This window comes from Suncus etruscus, chromosome 14 (genome assembly GCF_024139225.1).
Source record: "Suncus etruscus isolate mSunEtr1 chromosome 14, mSunEtr1.pri.cur, whole genome shotgun sequence".
NCBI lineage: Eukaryota > Metazoa > Chordata > Mammalia > Eulipotyphla > Soricidae > Suncus > Suncus etruscus.
Window position 1 is genome coordinate 90,397,577 of NC_064861.1, and position 20,934 is coordinate 90,418,510.

Consider the following 20,934-nt stretch of genomic DNA (forward strand, 5'->3'; position numbering starts at 1 on the left):
ACTGTGGACCTTTCAGACTACCGGGGGGGGGGGGGGGCTTCACTTGCTCGGGAACGTCACATGATGCAGAGTTGGACCCTCCAGGATAGCTTGAGCTTCACTGCTTATGTTCCTCACAGTGTGCCTAGTCTCCGCTGTGTACTTTGTTCTTGTTCTTCTGCCCTTTGGAGCTAACAGTCATCTCGAGAAGCCTCGGTCTGGGACCTAGCTCTGCTGCTCCTCAGACCCATGAACTTGGCTCTCTGACCAGCAGCAATACTTTCTTTCCTGTTGTGGTTGTTTGGGGGCCGAACTGGCGTGGTGCTCAGACTTTACTCCAGGTTCTATCTTAAGGGATCACTTCTGGTGGTGCTTAGGGAACCGGGGTCAGACACTTGGAAGCATGAGCCCTAGACCCCTGGACTCCAGGACTTGGTTGCGCTGTGTTGCCCTGGTGCTGTAGTAGAAGTGGTGGGAGGCCCCTAATCTAAGCTGGTACCGTGCTCTTGGGTGTGCTGTTTTTTCCTGCTCTGCCTTCCCTAGGCCCCTGGCCTTCTTGGTCATCTGTCTCTTCAGTCCATTCTATTGCTCTTTTCTGAGCATCCTTGGATGTTGGTCTTATTTGCTCATGTCTCCACTCGGCTTAAGGCTTGCCAGGTTGGGTGTTTGTTGCTCAAAGTGTCTGTTGAGTAGCCAAGTGGGTTGTTCAGCGATCTGAGTTGTGTTTCATAGTGGCAACACTGATGGGTTTTCTTTTCTCTCCACACCTAGGAGGAGATGTCGGCTCTCTGGCGATGAGGAGTGGCCAGAAGTGACTCACCTGGGGAACCAGCATTATGAATAGCCGGCCCCCCCTGATGGTGTCAGTCAGCCATCGGGTCCCCCGGAATACACGAGTGTGATTGAGGACGTGGCCGATTGCGGCAGGATGTGTCGACAATGATGATGGCAAGAAAGCAAGATGTCCGCATCCCCACCTACAACATCAGCGTGGTGGGCCTGTCTGGGACTGAGAAGGAGAAGGGCCAGTGCGGCATTGGGAAGTCGTGTTTGTGCAACCGCTTCGTGCGCCCGAGTGCCGACGAGTTTCACTTGGACCACACGTCGGTGCTCAGCACCAGCGATTTCGGGGGGCGGGTGGTCAACAACGACCACTTCCTCTACTGGGGGGAGGTTGGCCGCTCTCTGGAGGACTGTGTGGAGTGCAAGATGCACGTGGTGGAGCAGACCGAGTTCATCGATGACCAGACGTTCCAGCCGCACCGCAGCACGGCCCTGCAGCCCTACATCAAGCGCGCTGCTGCCACCAAGCTCGCTTCGGCCGAGAAACTCATGTACTTTTGCACTGACCAGCTGGGGCTGGAGCAGGACTTTGAACAGAAGCAGATGCCCGATGGGAAGCTGCTGGTCGACGGCTTCCTGCTTGGCATCGACGTCAGCCGGGGCATGAACCGCAACTTTGATGACCAGCTCAAGTTTGTCTCCAACCTTTACAATCAGCTCGCCAAGACCAAGAAGCCCATCGTGGTGGTCCTGACCAAGTGTGACGAGGGCGTGGAGCGGTACATCCGGGACGCACATACTTTCGCCTTAAGCAAAAAGAACCTGCAGGTTGTGGAGACCTCCGCGAGGTCCAACGTGAACGTGGACTTGGCCTTCAGCACCTTAGTGCAGCTCATCGACAAGAGCCGGGGCAAGACTAAGATCATTCCGTACTTCGAGGCCCTTAAGCAGCAGAGCCAGCAGATTGCCACGGCCAAAGACAAGTATGAATGGCTGGTGAGCCGCATTGTCAAGAGCCACAATGAGAACTGGGCAGGCGTGAGCCGCAAGATGCAGGCCTCGCCCGAGTACCAGGACTACGTGTACCTGGAGGGCACTCCGAAAGCCAAGAAGCTCTTCCTGCAGCATGTGCACCGCCTCAAGCATGAGCACATTGAGCGGCGGCGGAAGTTGTACCTGGCCGCGCTGCCTCTGGCCTTTGAGGCGCTCATCCCCAATCTCGATGAGATAGACCACCTAAGCTGCAGCAAGGCCAAGAAGCTGCTGGAGACCAAGGCCGACTTCCTGAAGTGGTTTGTGGTGCTAGATGAGACGCCGTGGGACGCCACCAGCCACATCGACAACATGGACAATGAGCGCGTGCCCTTCGACCTGATGGACACGGCGCCTGCCGAGCAGCTCTTCGAGAGCCACCTGGAAAAGCTGCGCAATGAGCGAAAGCGGGCTGAGATGCGGCGGGCGTTCAAGGAGAACCTGGAAACGTCGCCCTTCATCACGCCCGGTAAGCCCTGGGAGGAGGCACGCAGCTTTATCATGAACGAGGACTTCTACCAGTGGCTGGAGGAGCCTGTCTACATGGACATCTATGGCAAGCACCAGAAGCAGATTATCGACCGGGCCAAGGAGGACTTTCAGGAGCTGCTTCTGGAGTACTCGGAGCTGTTCTACGAGCTGGAGCTTGACGCCAAGCCCAGCAAGGAGAAAATGGGGGTCATCCAGGATGTGCTCGGGGAGGAGCAGCGCTTCAAGGCGCTGCAGAAGCTGCAGGCGGAGCGGGACGCCCTCATCCTCAAGCACATCCACTTCGTCTACCACCCAACCAAGGAGACATGTCCTAGCTGCCCCGCCTGCGTGGACGCCAAGATCGAGCAGCTCATTGGCTCGCGCTTCCTCCGCCCCTCTGATCGCAATCAGAAGAACTCGCTCTCGGACCCCAACATTGACCGGATCAACCTGGTCATCTTGGGCAAAGATGGCCTCGCCCGTGAGCTGGCCAATGAGATCCGCGCACTCTGCACGAACGACGACAAGTATGTGATTGACGGGAAAATGTACGAGCTCTCGCTGCGGCCCATCGAGGGCAATGTCCGGCTCCCCGTTAACTCCTTTCAGACGCCCACCTTTCAGCCCCACGGCTGCCTCTGCCTTTACAACTCTAAGGAGTCTCTGTCCTACGTGGTGGAGAGCATAGAGAAGAGCCGGGAGTCCACCCTGGGCCGGCGCGAGAACCACCTGGTTCACCTCCCCCTGACGCTTATCTTGGTGAACAAGCGAGGTGACCCCAGTGGGGAGACACTGCATAGTTTGATCCAACAGGGCCAGCAGATCGCCAGCAAGCTCCAGTGTGTTTTCCTCGACCCGGCCTCGGCTGGCATCAGCTACGGCCGCAACATCAATGAGAAGCAGATCAGCCAGGTCCTGAAGGGCCTTCTGGACTCCAAGCGAAACCTGAACCTGGTCAGCTCCACGGCGAGCATCAAGGACCTGGCGGATGTGGACCTGCGGATCGTCATGTGCCTGATGTGTGGGGACCCTTCCAGCGCCGATGACATCCTCTCCCCAGTCCTGCAGTCCCAGACATGCAAGTCATCGCACTGTGGTAGCCACAACTCAGTGTTGCTTGAACTGCCCGTCGGGCCACACCGGAAGCGCATCGAGCTGTCGGTCCTGTCGTACCATGCCTCGTTCAGCATCAGGAAGAGCCGGCTGGTCCATGGGTACATTGTTTTCTACTCCGCCAAACGTAAGGCCTCCCTGGCTATGCTACGTGCCTTTCTCTGTGAAGTGCAGGATATCATCCCCATCCAGCTGGTGGCCCTCACTGATGGCGCCCTGGACGTCCTTGACAATGACCTCAGCCGCGAGCAGCTGACTGAGGGCGAGGAGATCGCCCAGGAGATTGATGGGCGGTTCGCGAGCATCCCCGGCAGCCAGCCACAGCACAAGCTGGAGCTCTTCCACCCATTCTTCAAGGATGTGGTGGACAAGAAGAACATCATAGAGGCCACACACATGTATGACAATGTGGCCGAGGCCTGCAGCACCACAGAGGAGGTATTCAACTCGCCCCGCGCCGGCTCACCACTCTGCAACTCCAACCTGCAGGACTCGGAGGAGGACATCGAGCCCCCATCCTACAGCCTGTTCCGGGAAGATACGGCCCTGCCTGCCCTCTCCAAAGACCACTCGAAGCTCTCCATGGAGCTGGAGGCCAACGACGGGCTGTCTTTCCTCATGAGCAACTTCGAGAGCAAACTCAACAACAAAGTACCTCCGCCCGTCAAACCAAAGCCTCCTGTTCACTTTGACATCACCAAGGGGGACCTGGCTTACCTCGACCAAGGCCACCGCGATGGCCAGCGGAAGTCCGTGTCCAGCTCCTGGCTCCCTCCAGACGGCTTCGACCCTTCCGACTATGCTGAACCCATCGACGCAGTGGTCAAGCCCCGGAGCGAGGGGGAAAACATTTACTCGGTGCCTCACGACAGCACCCAGGGCAAGATCATCACCATCCGCAACATCAACAAAGCCCAGTCCAACGGCAGCGGGAACGGCTCCGACAGCGAGATGGACACGAGCTCGCTGGAGCGAGGCCGGAAGGTGTCCATGGTGAGCAAGCCCGTGTTGTACAGGACCAGGTGTAGCCGGCTTGGCAGGTTTGCCAGTTACCGCACCAGCTTTAGTGTGGGCAGCGATGACGAGTTGGGCCCCATCCGGAAGAAAGAGGAGGACCAGGCGTCGCAGGGCTTCAAGGGGGACAATGCCGTCATTCCGTACGAGACAGACGAGGACCCGAGGAGGAGGAACATTCTCCGCAGTCTGAGGAGGAACACTAAGGTGAGATCCGATGACGGGTGGAGGGTAACGGTGCGGCAGGTGCTGTTCCTTGTGGGGCCACGCCTCGACAACCAGCAGGGAAGAAGGTGAGGGGTCCTGTTTCTGGCTTGATGCTCTGGGGTCACTACCTGAGGTGCTTCGGGAAACAAGCAGTTCCCAGGTTTGAATTGTATATTGGGTTGCCTGTACACTTTCTCTGGTCCCAGTGATCCTTCCCCACAACCTCCCGGGATTTGAAGCCACATCAAGCAGTGTTCAGTCTCTGCACTTAGGAATTATTCCTGTCATTGCTTGGGGGATCAAACCCAGCTGGCCATATACATGGTAAATAAATGCCCTACCTGCTTGTGCTATGGCTCCGGCCCCTGAACATAGTTTTAAGAACATTCCAATGAGAAATGTTCATGCACATGTGGCATGCATACGGCTCGGAGAGGGGACCGTCTCAGCTATTACTGGTGACTCTCAAGCAGTAAAGACCTTGGGTACATAGTCTGAGCCTTTGTCCAAACAGCAGTTAGTCAGTGACCCAAGTAGCAGATCTTGTTGGGTTGGTCAGTGGCAGTACATTTGTCTCTGCTCTTCCTGCACTTAAACTCAGGATCCAGGCCTGGATGAAGCTCAGCTGTGAAGCATTTGCTGAGCCTGAGAGAGGCCCTGGCTTCTATCCCCGTCCAGCACCTTGGGAAAAGAGTGAAACAAGCACTGACACACAAAAACCCAGACTCCAGAATTGTATGCCCCGGTCTCAGGACCCCATCCGTGTGTTGCTGGTCTGTGAAGGTTGCTCTTTTCCATGAGGGAAAATTGCACCATCATTTCATTTGCACACACAAAGTAGTGAAGTGGCTTCAAGTACTCGGATGCCAAACAGAATCCCTGTCCCTGGAATGAGGACTCTGTCTCACATTTGTGAAATGGGAGTGTCATCCAGTGGCCCTTTTGTCAGTCACCATCGCTGCCACTGAGCACTGGTGCTGTTCTAAGACCAGAAGAGGGACGAGGAAGGACAAGGGACTTGGATGAGTCACAAGTGACAGGAATCAAGCCAACTGACCACTGAGGTCTGTGTTTTTTTGGGGAATGGTGGGCGGGGCAGGTGCCCAGGCCCCTGGACTTGAGTTTGGCTGGACAAAAGGTTCCCTCCCTTCCAAGGAAGACCAGAGGCTGTTCCCAGAAAGACGTAGCCACCCACATTCCTTAGTAGCGTGCAGGGGCTTCCAGAATGTTCTTATGTGCCATGTCCAAGAGGACAAAGCAGTGATATCTCCCTCCCCTATGCCAGGTGAGGTTCCATGGCACAGGTGCCTTGTGAGACTCCAACCTGGCTTGGCTTTTCTCCGTGGATCCCTCCCGGTCTCCCAATGTGTAGGAAATGCTCTTGATGGGAAGCTGAGGTTCAGCCTCCACCTCCCATGTCTCCCCCGAGCCCTGTTGAACACCATGTCATACAAACATTTTGAACGTTGTCTTTCTTCCCTCCTTCTTCCACCCCCAGTGCAGAGCTGTCAGAACAGCTTCTCCTGGGTTGACAGTCTTATCTGGTCGTGGGGGGTGGTGACTCGGCACATGGCGAATGAGGACAGGTTTTCTGACTTGTAGCGGTCTAACACTGGGTGAAAGGAATGCTTTGAGACACCTTCCCCGGCAGATGGGCATCTGCTGGACAGGAGTGTGGTCGGTGCCCCTGAGCTCAGCCTCTGTTCCGGGCTGGGCTCCACATATAGGAGGTGAGGGTATGGGCTGTCCCTCTGCACCTCAATTTAAAGTGATCCTTTGGGCCCAAGAGCAGTGGGTAGATGGACATCAGGACAGGAAAGTGTGAATTAAAGGTGAAGGGGTTTCTCGCTCCCTCTCCCGCTCTCCTCTCTCGCTGACTGACACTTGTTTTACTGAGGTCTAGGGAATGACACTTTTACATGGGGGATTTGCCCATTGGTTCCAAGTGGCAAGACAGAACAGTATCTGTCAGCCCTTGGGTGACGTGGAGGGGGTCGCATGTGGGTGTGTTTATGTGTGTATGTGCAGCATGTGGGTGTCAGAAGCTCAGGCAAACTCCAGAACCCCAAGCAGGATCTCCTGCTCTTCACAGCGCAGCTGCCACAGGAACAGCCATCACAGCCCCTTCTCCTTGTGTCGCTGGCAGACAGGGTGTCTTCGTAGGGTGACAAGAGCTGAGGAATATCCGCAACACCGAGAGGCTTGAAGATGGAGGCAGACACTTCATATGCAGGAGAAAAGAGGCCAGGGCACCTCTTGCTAAAGGATCTTGGGGCCTGGCCCTTTGTGTCAGCTTCATCCTGGCTGTGGCTGGGCCGTTCGTTCCCTCAGCCCTTGCCCTAGCAACAGCTCTGCCCAGTCCTGTGGGGTGGGGAGGAAGAGGACTCGCTCCTCGCCCTGGGCTCCCATGCCAGGCTAGCCCCTCAGTATCTCACGGGGGCTACGAGTGAGGGCTCCGCTTTCATTCCTGCTCATGAAAGTGCAGCCTGTGAAGCTTGCTCACTCGCTCGCTCACTGTGGGGCCTTTCCCAGCTGAGCCATTTAGCAACCCACCCTCCGAGTGGGCGCCTTCCGCACTGGCTGAATGAACCCAAAATCTACGCTAGCACTTGAGCGGGCCCATGAATGGCTGCTTTGTCTGCCCGTGGTCGCTCTGCACATACATGGTCCCTGTCCCCGGGTGCCGTGAGCTTGTACGGATGAGATCAGGACCCAAACCCGGCTGGGGAGTTTTGCTCCCTCCACAGAATGCGCCTTCAGGGCCAGCCGGGAGCTCCGAATTTAGCATTTATTGGCTTTTAGGCCTTTTATTGGCTCTTTCCCCTTCTGCCTGACATGCTCTTAGTTTTCTCTTAACACACCACACACACAACAGAACAATAAAGCAGATCTTTGACTCACAGTGGCTACCACATGACAAGACAACCTATTGAAAACAAACCAATTCAATCACGCATTGTTTGGCCTATAAGGAGCCCAGTAGCTGGTCTGACAGTTTGTGAATTGGCTTATTTCATTGGCTCCAGTGAATCGGCTGGTTGTTGGGGCTTTGTGTGGACACAGCTCTCACTTTGTGAGGCCAGGAGTGGAGTTAAAGTTTCTAGTGTGAATAAAAACCAGCTGGGCACTTGGGCTGCTCCCTCCCCGCCGAGAGGGGTGTCACGTCTTGAGAGACCAGCCATGCACTAGGAAAAGGGGCGTGCCTGTGTATGTGTTGCCGGTGAGATAATTTCTTCTGCGCCATGTCGGACATGTGGGAAGTAAAGTTCATCTCTGCAGAGAGACCATGTGCCCCAGTTGATGTGCTGGAGATGGCACATGGCATCTCGCGCGGGCATACTGAACGGCCTGGCAGGGTGTGGTGTGGTAGTGATGAGCAGTTTCGCCAGCGGCTGTCATGGTTGGATGAGGCCAGCACTTAGGGGCATTTTTTATTCATGTTACCAGAGCGCAGGACCTAGAGCAAAGGAATTGCAAAGAGCTCATGCCCAGAACTCAGGGTGGGGGACTCTAGGAACACGGCCTGATGTGTCAGGAGTAGCGAAGCTGCCCAGGGTGATGGCATGAGGGACCCCCAGGCCACACATGCCCCTGCAAGGCTTTGCTGCTTGGCGGCATTTGTGGCGAACTCCACAGCAGGCATTCTGGATGTTTTCTTTAGAGGCCATAATTAGCTGTACTCAGGGATCACTCCTATAGGGAATCAAGGGACCCTAACTGGGATGCCAGGGATGAACTCGGGTTGACCACATATGGTACAAGTTCTTACACACACTACTATCTCTCCGGCCCCTGAAGTGGTTTTGTTTTGGGGTGTTTTTTTTTTGTTTTAGTTTGTTTTTTGGGCCACCCCCAGTGGTGCTCAGGGCTTACTCTTGGCTCTGTGCTCAGGAATCACCCCTGGTGGGCTCAGGAGACACTATGGGATACTAAGTATCGAACCCAGGTCAGCTGCATGCAAGGCAAAAGCCTTCTCTGCTGTATTATTGCTCTAGACCCAGATGGGTTTTTTGTTGCTTTGTTGTTGTTGTTTGGATTTTGGGCTACACCTGGTGACGCTCAGGGGTTACTCCTGGCCTTGCGCTCAGAAATTGCTCCTGACTTGGGGGACAATATGGGACACTGGGGGATCGAACCGCAGTCTGTCCGAGGTCAGTGCATACAAAGTAAATGCCCTACCGCTTGCACCACCACTACGGCCCCATGTTTTGTTGTTGTTTTTTGTTTCTAGATGAGTATCTCCCCGTATATGAGCAGCAGGATCAGCTCAAATGAGGCCAACCTGAGTTTCCCCACCCTGGTCTCCGAGGAGGCCGATGAGGCCGAGGTGCTCAGTACAGTCAGCACTGACTTTTCAGACAAGGATCTGGATGTCTGGTGTCCCCCACACACAGTGCCTTGTGCTGGTGTCTAGCTTTGGTGGCTCCTGAGCCGAGGATGGAGCAGGCCTGGAGGCGCCAACAGAACAACTGGAACTGGGAGCCAGGGAGGGAGCCGCTGCCACTCATGCCTTCGTTTATTTTAAGCCCCGAGAAAATAGCCCGGCTTTGAGTCTTTGCCTTGGCTTTACCGCACACCTGTTCTTGTAAGAAAGACAGGAAATGACCTCAGGATCCAGATCTAAGGCTCAGGGGGCCCCTCTCCCGCCATCTTCCCACGGCCACCCCTTCCTCCTCCACCAGCCACACCCAGGGCTCACCGTCTCCTAGCTGGGATCCTGAGGCCTCCTGGGTGTGCTTGTTCTGGCGCCTAGGGGAGGTGCAGAAGCCCAGGCCACTCTCGGGCAGTTATGATAGTCGCAAGCTTGGATCAGGCCAGTGTGTGCAGAACCGGAACGAGTCGTTTCCCTCCCACCCCTGCCTGAATCTCCCCTGGCATTGACCAGGCTGAGGGAGCAGCCAGGATGCTGCAGCGTTTGTTGCCAGGCTTCCTGCCCAGTCGCATGGCGGCGGGGGGGGGGGGGGGGGGGACACGGCTGCCTTTGTTTCCCCGCCATGCCAGAGGGGGAGGGTATCGGACATGTCTGCATGTGCCCCATAGTAGGGGGCTCTGCCCTCCCCTTTTCTCACTTTGAACGGATTCATGTTTGCAGGCAAGGGTGGGGAGAGGCCAAGAGGAGAGGCACCCTGTGCGGCCTCGCCAGGGATCACTCCTGGGCACAGAGCCAGGAACAGACCTTGAGCACTTCTGGGTATGCTTCCCCCAAAAGACATTTGGAGATATGGTGAGCAGCGTGATGGAAGGGTCCTTGAGGCCTGTGGGGAGCTGTGAGGACACTTCCCAGGCAGACAGCAGTTTGGGGATACGGAGCAGAGGCCACAGGCTCATCCGATGCTTCCTTCTGCCTCGATGTTCCTGTGGGCTGAGGTTTCACGTCCTTTACTAGCCCCATTATCATGTGTTTGAAAAAAGCCTTTGCGAAATGGCCTGACGCCGGTCACCTATATTGTCTGGCTGAAATATGCACAAGGAAAGGTGGCAGAAGGGTCCAAGCTATTGGACAGTGGGGAGGGCGAGGGTGTTTGTGTTGCATGTGGCTGACCCAGGTTCCATCCCCAGCATCCCGTCTTGTCCCCCGAGCACTGCTGGGTGAGGCTTCAAAACCTAAAAAACCAGAAAGGGCCACCGGGACAGTCCTCATCTGCTGCTCAGCCGCCTTCCTTATCGAGGCTGTGTTTCTTCTCAGGCCTCTTCTTTCTAAAGATCAAGAGTTGATTTTGTCCTAGTATTAGCTCTGACTGCTTTTCTGTGTGACCAGGGACTGTGATTCTTTTTTTTGGGGGGGGTTTTGGGCCACACACGGCGTTGCTCAGGGGTTACTCCTGGCTGTCTGCTCAGAAATAGCTCCTGGCAGGCACGGGGGACCATATGGGACACCGGGATTCGAACCAACCACCTTTGGTCCTGGATCGGCTGCTTGCAAGGCAAACGCCGCTTTGCTATCTCTCCAGGCCCGGGACTGTGATTCTTAACACTGAGGAGTACCGTGGGGGCCAAGAGATGGGTACAGCAGATACAGCGCTTGCCTGGGACTGATCCCTGACACCCTGTAAGATTCCCCCAAACCCTTCCAGGAGTGATTCCCAAGCACAGGAGTAAGCACTGAGCAATGCTGGGTGTGGCCCCAAAACAAACACCAAAATAAGAAGAGTGTCAAAACCCTTGTGTCCCTGGGACTTGGCCCAGGAGGAAGGAATCACATCTGTATTCACTGCCCACATGGTGGCAGAGGGGACTGGATATCCTGCTGCAATGAAACTGCAGTCGGTCGGCTGTGTGGCAAGGCCAGCACCATCCTCTGTACTGTCTCAGGCCCTTCTCACTGCTTTAGGGATGGGGGGACATTCTTCCAGTCTCCTCGTTTGTGGAGAGCAGCAACCCGTCCTCGCCCTGACTGAGTCAGTGTCGGCCCATGTGCTCAGTGCCTTCTGCCTGGACCCTTCTTGTCCTGGTGGCTGTTAGGAGGCCCTTTTTGCCCAGTCTTCTCTGCCACTGCCTTTCACCTATTTCTTGCCTAGTGGTGTGGAGAGGTTGTGGGCCCACTTCCCTGCCTTGTGCAGAGACTATTGCTTCCTTGCTAAAGTTGGGGGTTTCCCCTTGATTCATATTTTCCTCATTTCTGACAAGCCACTAGGCTAGAGGCAGGCACGTGTCACCCATCAGTTCTTCCCCAGCGCAGCACTGGCCTCTGTTTATTTTATTGGCCTCGTGTTTGGTATGAGGCAGGAACCTGGCAAGGACGGAGGTCTGAGTTATGCATCAAGGGGACACCCAGAGGCCCAGGTGAAGATCGAGGTGCTGACCCAGCCCTTTGTCTTTAGTGTCACAGGCTTTTCATCTTGGTGATGGTCATGGGAACCTACAGACTGCAGGAGCTTTGGGGCCCCCGAGGCCTAACTCACACCAGACAGCCACACTCTGGGTTCTCAGCTGTGGCATTAGCTCTAGGTCGTGGCTAGTGAGTCAGCACTGACTGTCCGCACGCAGTTAGCTTGTTCTTGGGCCCGGGTCTCTAGAAGCTCCGTTATGGTTTTGGAGATGATATGACGGTTGGTGTGCCCCTGGAGAGGTGTCCTATCTGCCCAGACGTATGCTAGGATGTGCTGCTGCAGCCTGCCCAGACTGGGAGGAGTGGCTCGTGTTTGACCTGGGGACCAAGACTCAAGCCAGCAACTCAGGAGTGCCGTTTGCAGCCCACACGTGCACCTCTCAGTTTCCTGCCTGCCATGACATTTACACCTTGCGGTCTGGCCGGTCCTTGGCACACCCCATCTCCGCAGGAGGAAACTTTGGGCCAGCTACCTCCCTCGGTGACAGGTTCAAGGAGCTTTGGGTTACCTTGAGCACAGATTCCGAGAGCTTGTTGTCTCATTTGTGAGCGAGCTGGGCAGAGGTCCCGGAGTCTGTCTCCTCCACAGCCAGGGGCCAGTGTATCCTGCCGCGTGTGCGTGCTCTGCCTTCTCCCACTACTGGGACTTGACTGGTCTCTCAGGTCTCCTCCTGTTCCCCAGCATCACCGCCTCAGTGTCTCCTTACTTTTCCCACTGGGGCCTTTTGCAGCAGGGCATCAGGCCGTGTCTTTCCAAGAGGGAGCAGCACAGCCTCACCATCCCTGTGGCTGCCCCATCCTCCCCAGCACTGCAGGTGGTAGTGGCAAGTGGGGGAGTGTCAGAGCATCAGAAGAGTGGTCACTTCTTAATATTTTCTAAGACCCTTGGCCGGAGCCATAGGAAAGTGGGGAGGGCATTTGACTTCTATGCAACCAACTGATTCAATCTGTAGCACCATGTGGGGTCATCAGAGCCCCTCCAGGAGCGACCCCTAAGTAGCACAGAGCCAGGAGTAAGCCCTGAGCTCAACTGCATGTGACCCGAAAATTTAAAAGGGGGTCTCTTCATGCCTGTATTTCCAGATCCAGGTGTGATTGTGGATCTAGAGCAGGATAAGTGAGGGATGCTGGGCGGAGTCAGGCCCTTCCAGTGTTCGCAATTGGAGTGGCTGCATCCTGGTCTGCAGATGGTGGAGGAAGGGAAGATTCAAGCCTGGCCTCCACAGGGAGGCTCTGCGGGGTCACACACAGCATCCCCGCAGCCCAGGTCCATGGGTGATGGAGCATGCATCGGGCAACCTCTTCAGCTCTGGAGCACTCACCGTGCTACCCCTCTCCATGTGGGTGGTCTGAGCACATGCAGGGCCTCAGTTCAAGGGCACAGCGTGTGCGACCCCTTCACCCTTGGTCACTACTGTGGCGATGACTCTGAAGCACCTTCTGTGGAGCCTGGACATGCGCTCTCAGGGCTGCACTGACTTTGTTGTGCTCGTGTCCATCCATGTCCCAGTTCCATGTGTCCTGCGGGCACATTCCTGACTTCAGTGTCATGCATCCTCAGTCTGGGCACACCACCAGGCCACAATTGGTCAGACATGCTCTGTGCTAGGCACAGGGGTGGCACAGAGCAGAACTGCCAGGACCCCGTGCATGCGGTAGCATAGGGATTGAACTCGTGGCTTTGTGCTCACAAGATAGGTGTATTTAGGGCCAGAGCAGTGGCACAAGTGGTAGGGCGTTTGCCTTGTGCGTGCTAATATAGGTTCGATCCCCCTTTGTCCCATATGATCCCACAAGCCAGGTGTGATTTCTGATTGCACAGCCAGGAGTAATCCCTGAGCATCACTCGATATGGCCCAAAAAGCAAAAAAAAAAAAAAAAAAAAGGTGCATTTAGCCATTGGGCTGCCTCACCACCCTGCCCCATGTAGCATTTTTTGGGGGGGCCATACCTGGTGTCTCTTGGGTGCCACTCCCTGCTGGGCCAGGTATGTGCCGCCACCACCCCCCCCCCCCATCCTTCAGCCCTTTGAGCCATGTCCCTGCCCTTGGGATGAGATGAATGCTCAGTGTGCATCTTCCTTCAGTGGCACTCACACTTGGGGACCCTGCTGAGAGCTGGGGGCCAAGTTGAGCTTTGTCAGCTTGAGCATCTCATCCTCCTCACAGCCACCATGTGACCGAGGGACTGGGTTATAGAACTCGTCAGATTTCTGAGCCCTGGGTGTTTTTTATGTTCTTGTTTTAGTTTTTGGGTTTTGGGCCACACCCATTGATGCTCAGGGGTTACTCCTGGCTATGCGCTTAGAAATCGCTCCTGGCTCCAGGGACCATGCCAGGGATCGAACTGAGGTCCATCCTGGTTCAGCCGCGTACAAGGCAAGCACCCTGCCGCTGCACTATTGCTCCGGTCCCATCCCTGGGGGCTTTTGTTTTCAAAGAGCACACTGGTTGCCACAGAGTCTGGGTCCTCATACTCTCAGCCTGCATCTTTCTTCAGGGGCACTCACACTTGGGGATCCTGCTGAGAGCTGGGGGCCAAGATGAGCTTTGTCAGTTTGAGCATCTCACCCTCCTCACAGCCACCACGTGACCGAGGGACTGGGTTATAGAACTCGTCGGATTTCTGAGCTCAAATTTGGCACTTGGTGCTGCAGCTAACAAGATGCTGTAGAGGCACAGAGTGATAGCACAGCAGGGAGGCACTTGCCTTGCATACAGCCAACCCAGGTTTCATTATCTGACATCCCCTATAGTCCCCAGAACAGAGCTAAAAGGTGCTAGGAGAGAGTGACTTGGGTGACATAATTTTACACAGACAGTTTCACACTCAGTCTCTCCCATCCCCAGCCGTGACTGAGGCTCAGGCCATGCAAAGGCCTGGTTGGCTTGTGTCTGGGTGTCCTTTTCGTTGGTTCCATTCAGCCACCCAGAGTGGGCCCTTCTTTCCTTCCTTCTTTCCTTCCTCCTTCCTTTCCTCCTTCCTTCATTCACATTTTCTTCTCAGCTGGCCTCCCTGCACTCCCCGCATGTTTGCGCAGGAAGTCCCACCAGAACCTCAGACTAAACAGGAAGTGATTTGTTCATCTCCAGGGTACTAGGACGACTGAGGATGGACAGGAGAGGGAAGGGAAGTGGTTGATCTGGCAGCTGGTTGCTTGCCCTCTTTCGTGGCTTTGACACAAGAATCCTCAAATATTTTAAGTCCTCTCGGCCCTTGATGTTCGTGGGGAAGTTTGCCCTTCATCGACCTCAAAAAGTAGAAAATGAGAATGAACTTCTGGAGATAACTCTGCCTGGGCCTGCTCACCTTGATCCTTTATACCAGCCTCCTCTTTGGGAGACATTTAAACAATGGATCAAACATAGTTATTTCAGCATCTTTGGAAAATTTACCTTCTCTCTTTTTTTATTTTAGAGCCACATCCAACAGTGCTGGGGTTACACCTGACTCAGTGCTCAAGGATTTCCCCAGGCTGTGCTCAGGGAACTGTGTAATGCCAGGGATCGAACCCTAGCCTCCCATCTGCAAAGCTCTGGAGAAGATTGTATGATCCTAGGCTTTGAGCACAGGCCCACCTAACTTTTCAGGCACACTAGCATTGGTCACTTTACTGGCTGTGTCCTGCAGGCACAGGGGACATTTTCCTTGCCAAATGTGCAATTGGGAGGTAGGAGACAGTTTCTGCCTTGAGACTTGACTGGGCTCAGAGTAGGAAAGCCCCAGTGGTGGGTGTTGCTACTGTTCCCAGGCGTTTTGTGTTGGAGGCGATGACAGGAGTGGAAAGACCAGCGACTACTCTCATTTCTCCTGTCTGACGCACAGCTTGGCCCTGGAAGTAGAGGGGACCCTGGGTAGTGAGCCCGGTGTCACCTGGGCCCCTTTCAGCCTGCACCCTGCGCTCTGGCCTCATCTCCCTACGAGGTCAGCCCTCTTCGTGTGTGACACCTATTATCCAAATGAGACATTTGGAAAACTTCCTGTTTACCATGATCCAGGAAGTGGATAGTCATCTCACTGTTATTAAATAAACACAGCCGGCTTCTTATAAACACCTTTGTTCTCCAAATCGGTCGAGGTGTGACTTGGTGGCAGGCTGCCAGGGCCCTGTGATAGTCAGAGGCTCCAAAATGCAAAAATGAAGGAGTGGAGCCCAGTCTTGGTCATCCAGGGTCTCTCCAGTGGACCCCCCCCCACCCCCCCATGCACCAGGATCTGTGCTAATACGGAAGCGCCTGTTGGATACTCACTCGCACCCTCCCTGTTTCTGTTTTCTCTCCCGGACAGAAACCAAAGCCTAAGCCCCGGCCATCCATCACAAAAGCGACCTGGGAGAGTAACTATTTCGGGGTGCCCCTAACGACTGTGGTGACTCCAGAGAAGCCCATCCCTATTTTCATCGAGAGATGTATCGAATATATCGAAGCCACAGGTAAGAGTTGTCACCATCTACGGCTGACGGGTGGCCCTGGGTGTTGGGATGTGCCGGATTTGGCTTGTGGTTGGCGTGAGGCGCTGCCTCCTGGATGGGGGGAATCCCGGTTGGCCGACAGTGGTCAGAGCATGCACAGCAGTGTTCAGGGGCTCCCTACACAGGGTGCCCGAGCTGTTGATTTGCGTCCCTGCCCGTGGGTCTGTCCCTGTCCTGGTCTCTGCGCTCTCAGTGGCCAGTGATGGCTGTCGGCTGCCTGTCAGTGGGATGAACATGAGTGTGGGAGGTTCTCTCAATTGGTTGATTTTGGGGCCACACCCAGTGATGCCCAAGGCTGATTCCTGACTCTGCACTCGGGAACCAGTCCTGATGATTCTTGAGGGACCCTGTGGGGTGCTGGGGATCGAATCTGGGTCAGCCACTTGCAAGGCCAGCACCCAGCCCACTGTCCTACACTCCGGCCCTGGGCCTGTTTAAAGTGGGTTCAGGCTCTTTGGGGGGGGGGGGGAACGGACAGAGAAGATATGAGGGTTGGATCCCCTCTGGCCTCGCCCTTCGCCCCACTCCACATAGATTTCCTTTGAGGAGGGGGGATTAGCTACAGTCACAGACTGTAACAAACTGAGAGGTGTCCTCTCCCGACTTTGTATCATTTTTCTGGATGTGCTGGAGACCCAGGTTCTGTGCTCAGGACTCATTCCTGGCAGCGTTTGGGGTGCTGGGGCTTGAATCCAGATCAGCCACATGCAGAGCGAGGGCCTTACTTACCTTACCCTTAATATTGCCACCCAGTTCAGTCCTTCTTGACTCGTTTTGCTTTGTTTCTCGGTCGGAAGTGCCTCACAGGACTATTGGTACCAGATCTCGGTCCAATCTCTTTTGGCTTTTGCTGTGTTCTCAGTCTCTCCCTTGGTGCAGTGCTGTCTGCTCCTCTTCGTTGTCTCTAACGTCACCTGAAGTCAACCTCATCTGTGACTCCTGTCTGGACGGGGGGCTGTCCCAGAGGGCGGCGGGAAGTGGGCAGAGGGACTTCGGTGGGTGATTGGGTGATGGAAGGACCCCGAGGTCTGTTTCTTGGGACTTGAGCTGCACTCAGGAGTTCTACTTGAGAAGCCCCAGCTGCTCCCTCAGCCCTGGTCTCCTCCCACATCTAGTGCTTCCATGGTGAGCCTGTAGCTCCTTGCAGCCCTGGGGAGCAGAGACATGGAAGGAGATTGCTCTGCCGGGTCGGCCCTATGGTGACAGGCGGCCTGTGCTTATCTAGGTGCAGGAAACCCTGCCAGCCCTTGCAAGGCAGAGTCCCAGCATCTATCTGTCTGTCTTGTGCTCCTGCCCACCTGTTATGGCACAGAGTGAGGGGGGCATGGCTCATACAGGGTGGTAGGGGGAGGACCACTGGTGCGAACTCATCACCTGAAATGCACCTTTCCCAGGTCTGGGGTATGGCACAAGGGCAAAGTTCTGATCTTGCAGGCTTGAGGCTTCGGGTTGGATTCCCTTTGCTATGTTTCAGCTCCCGAGCCTCAGGGCATGGGGTCATCTCTGGTTCCGATCACAGGCAGGACATGAGAGCGAATATATAACAAAGTTCATTCTTTCCAGCTCCAACCCCCAGCAATCACAAGCATGAAGAACTGAAGTCTGTCTGTCACATGCCCATGCTGCTCCAGTGGCTGCCCACACACACATAGATGCACGCACTTTTTATTCCTGTTTTGAGGCTCAAAGTTTACTCCTGGCTCTTCATTCGGATCGTGCTCAGGTGTTCATAAGGGATGCCAGGGATCGAGCCCAGTTTGGCTGTGTGCAAGGCAACCCCCTCCCCACTGCCCTCTTCCCCCCATTTTTGTTGAGGTGACACAGTTCACGGTGCTATGACAGTTCATCCAGACATCTCCTGTCACTGGAATTCTGCCCTGTCCTGTCCTGTCCAGGATGCTTGTGGCATTTGAGTGCTCAGTGAGGGAGGGAGGGAGAGAGGGAGGGAGGAAGAGAGGTGGCTCTCAGAGTGGAGGGAGAACAGCGTGTGGCGTGCCCCCTTGCATGGTCCGAGCGACGACAGCACATTCGCTGCCTTGCGGTGACCAGGCTGTCGGAGCTGGTGGGCTCCACACCAACTTTCCTACCCCTGCCCACCCTCTGTCGACCCTGAAAGCCAAACAGCTTCCTGGAGCCCCAGCAACACAGCCAGAGGCAGCCAACCTGGGCATGGGCCCCCAGGCCTACAGAAGTGATCCCTGGGTACAGAGCCAGGAGTGAAAGCACCTGGGGTTGCAGGGCACAGTCCGCTGTTCGGTTCTGCCCATGACTAATCTTGCCCAAGTTGGGATGGGGCCTTTTCTCCCCACTATGTGGGTCACACTTGGGTCCTACTTGGGTTCACTGCCAAACGTGCTGGGGTTGTGTGGGGGCTGAACCAGGGCCTCCTGCAGTCTGCACTCCCACCCCAAGCTCTCTCCCCACTGAGAAGTTTCCAGGCCATACACTGAGGGTCTCAGCTCAGAGCCAGGCTTCTTCCAAGGGGGCTACAGCACAAAAGCCTCCACAAGCAGGAGCTCTGCACCCTTTCTGGGGCCCACTGACCTGCTGTATGGGGGCAGATGGTTCCCTTGTTTCCACCTTGCACCACTCTCATTGCATCCTGGTCCAGGGAGAGAGTACCGGGAGAGAGCCACCAGATTGGCAGGTGTGGGTTCTAGGCTCAGCCCTGTTACTGCTGGAGAGGATCCCCATAATCTTGATCAGAGGCTGTCCTAATCCTAGCACGTTCCCATTTGCTGCTTCAGCTCATTTGCTGTTGTGTGCCTGTGACCCAGTTTCCAAGAAATTATTCTGCCAGTCTTTGAACCCCAGATGTGTTGGGGACACTCTGCTACCTGATCATTGTTGGAGGCTCTCTTGGGGCCCACCAAAGATGCACAGCCCCTGGGTCTCCATGACTGCTCACTTAGGTTTTTTTGCTTTTTGGTTTTTTTGGGGGGGCCATACCTGTTTGATGCTCATGAGTTACTCCTGGCTATGTGCTCAGAAATCACCCCTGGCTTGGGGGGACCATATGGGATGCCAGGGGATGGAACTGCAGTCTGTCCTAGGCTAGTGCTTGCAAGGAAGGCACCTTACCTCTAGCGCTATCTCTCCAGCCCCATCACATTTAGTTTTTAAGTTAGCATATCCCTGCACCTTGTCCTTGTATTGTCCCTGGGGGGTGGGGATGGAAGCCTCTCACACACACAAAGTGAGGGGAGGCTTGGAGCTGGCTCAAGTGCTGGAACACAGGCCTGCCACATGCAGTGAAGCTGGTGTGCCCAGGGCATAACCCTGCGCTCTGTCTCCAGGGCTGGGCTGTTTCTTGTTTGGATCCCTTGGGCTCCCTCCGGCAGCCCCTGAGGCTCCACACAAGCCCCCCCCCCCTCGCCTAGTAGCTACTCTTAAGAGGTGAGAATCTGGGGCCGGTTAGGTAGCACTCAAGACCTCCGATCGATCCCCCAGTGTCCCATATGGTCCCCCCAAGCCAGGGGCAATTTCTGAGCCCTTAGCCAGGAGGAGCCCCTGAGCATCAAATGGGTGTGGCCCAAAAAGCCAAAAAAAAAAAAAAAAAAAAAAAAAGTTAAAAAAAAGAGGTGAGAGTCTGTTTCTGCCAAGACTTGGCCTCCCTCATGGGGCTTAGCAGCTATGTTCACACAAGCCCCAAGCCCTTACGTAAATGAGGGGACCCCCAGCCGCCCATGATCCACTAGCCAGAAGGAGAGTTGCCGCCATCACTGCATGTCCATGGTGCAGCTTGGCCCCAGGGGCTGTGAGCCCCCGACAGAAACCAGACACCAGAGGCCGCCAATTAGGGCCTGTTTATATATAGCTCTGGAAACCGCCAGCTCATCGGCAGGACAGGAAGCCAGCCAGTATTGCCTGCAGTGGTGGTACTTGATTGCAGAGGCTCACAGGAACCTCTTCCTGCTGATAGAAAAAGGGGCCTGGCCTGAGGGGCTGACAGTTTCCCTCATGTGTGCAGACCTCAGCACTAGCCACTTGTACAGTTGAACTCTATCGCTTATTTTGTAGCAAGTTGGTTTAATCTCCCCCTGAAAAAAAATAAAAGTCCATCTTTTCAGGAGAAAATAATCTAGGCAGGGGTCTTCAAACTACGGCCCGCGGGCCACATATTGTATTTATTTCCATTTTGTTTCTTCACTTCTAAATAAGATATATGCAGTGTGCATAGAAATTTGTTCATAATTTTTGTTTTTTATAATCTGACCCTCCAACAGTCTGAAGGACAGTGAACTGGCCCCCTGTTTAAAAAGTTTGAGGACTCCTGATCTAGAGGGTGGGCAGCCCCTCTTGCAAACCATAGTACAGCAGGTAAGGCACTTACTGGCCTTGCACTCAGCCCACCTGGGTTTGATCCCCAGCACCCCATCTGATCCCTGAGCACAGAGCTGGGAGTGAACTCAGTGCACAGCGGGAAACACAGAAACTTTCAGAGAAGAAAAGAATCAGAAACCCAAACCTTGGAACATTTTATCTGATAAATTCTGGCCTGGACACTATAAAAGTTCTTGTGGGCACACCACCCTGATCTTGAGGCTCTGCAGGGTCAGACAAGAGGAAACAGAGGGAGCTTCAGTGCAGCTGCCGGGCTCAGGCCCATTTCAGTATGAAATGTCAGACAGTGGGTCTGTGGGCACGGAGGCCCCTTGGATTCCCCTGATGTGCCTTAAACTCTCAGTGCCTTATCTCCCTCTGCTTCAAATCGAGAATCAAAGGAACAGCTTTTGGGGCACGGTCCCTCCACCACCACCACCACCACCACCCCGACTGTGCTCAGGAATCATTTCTGGTGGGGCTTCCCCTGGAGCAAGCACCTTATTACCCCTTACCCACTGGACAATCTCTAACCCTTGCTCTGCATTTTTTTCTTTGGAGCAGGGGGTGGGAGATAGCACCCTATGCATAGTACTCAGGTTACTTACTCCTGGCTCTACTCAGGAATCACTCTTGGTGATGCTGGGGGACCATGTGGGATGTCAGCTACGTGCAAGGCAAATGCTCCACCTGCTGTCCTATTATCGAGTTA

General features: G+C 55.0%; 1 protein-coding gene across 1 annotated transcript in view; it reads left to right on the forward strand.

Moving 5' to 3' along the window:
- Nucleotides 1-755: 755 nt before the first annotated feature.
- Nucleotides 756-20,934, forward strand: part of ARHGAP35 (Rho GTPase activating protein 35) — a 40,178-nt gene continuing 19,999 nt past the window's right edge. Inside the window, exons 1-2 of the mRNA XM_049787238.1 lie at nt 756-4,599; nt 15,716-15,860. Of these exons, the coding sequence (XP_049643195.1) occupies nt 919-4,599; nt 15,716-15,860 (3,826 nt within the window). The 5' untranslated portion in view covers nt 756-918. The remainder of the gene's footprint in view (nt 4,600-15,715; nt 15,861-20,934) is intronic.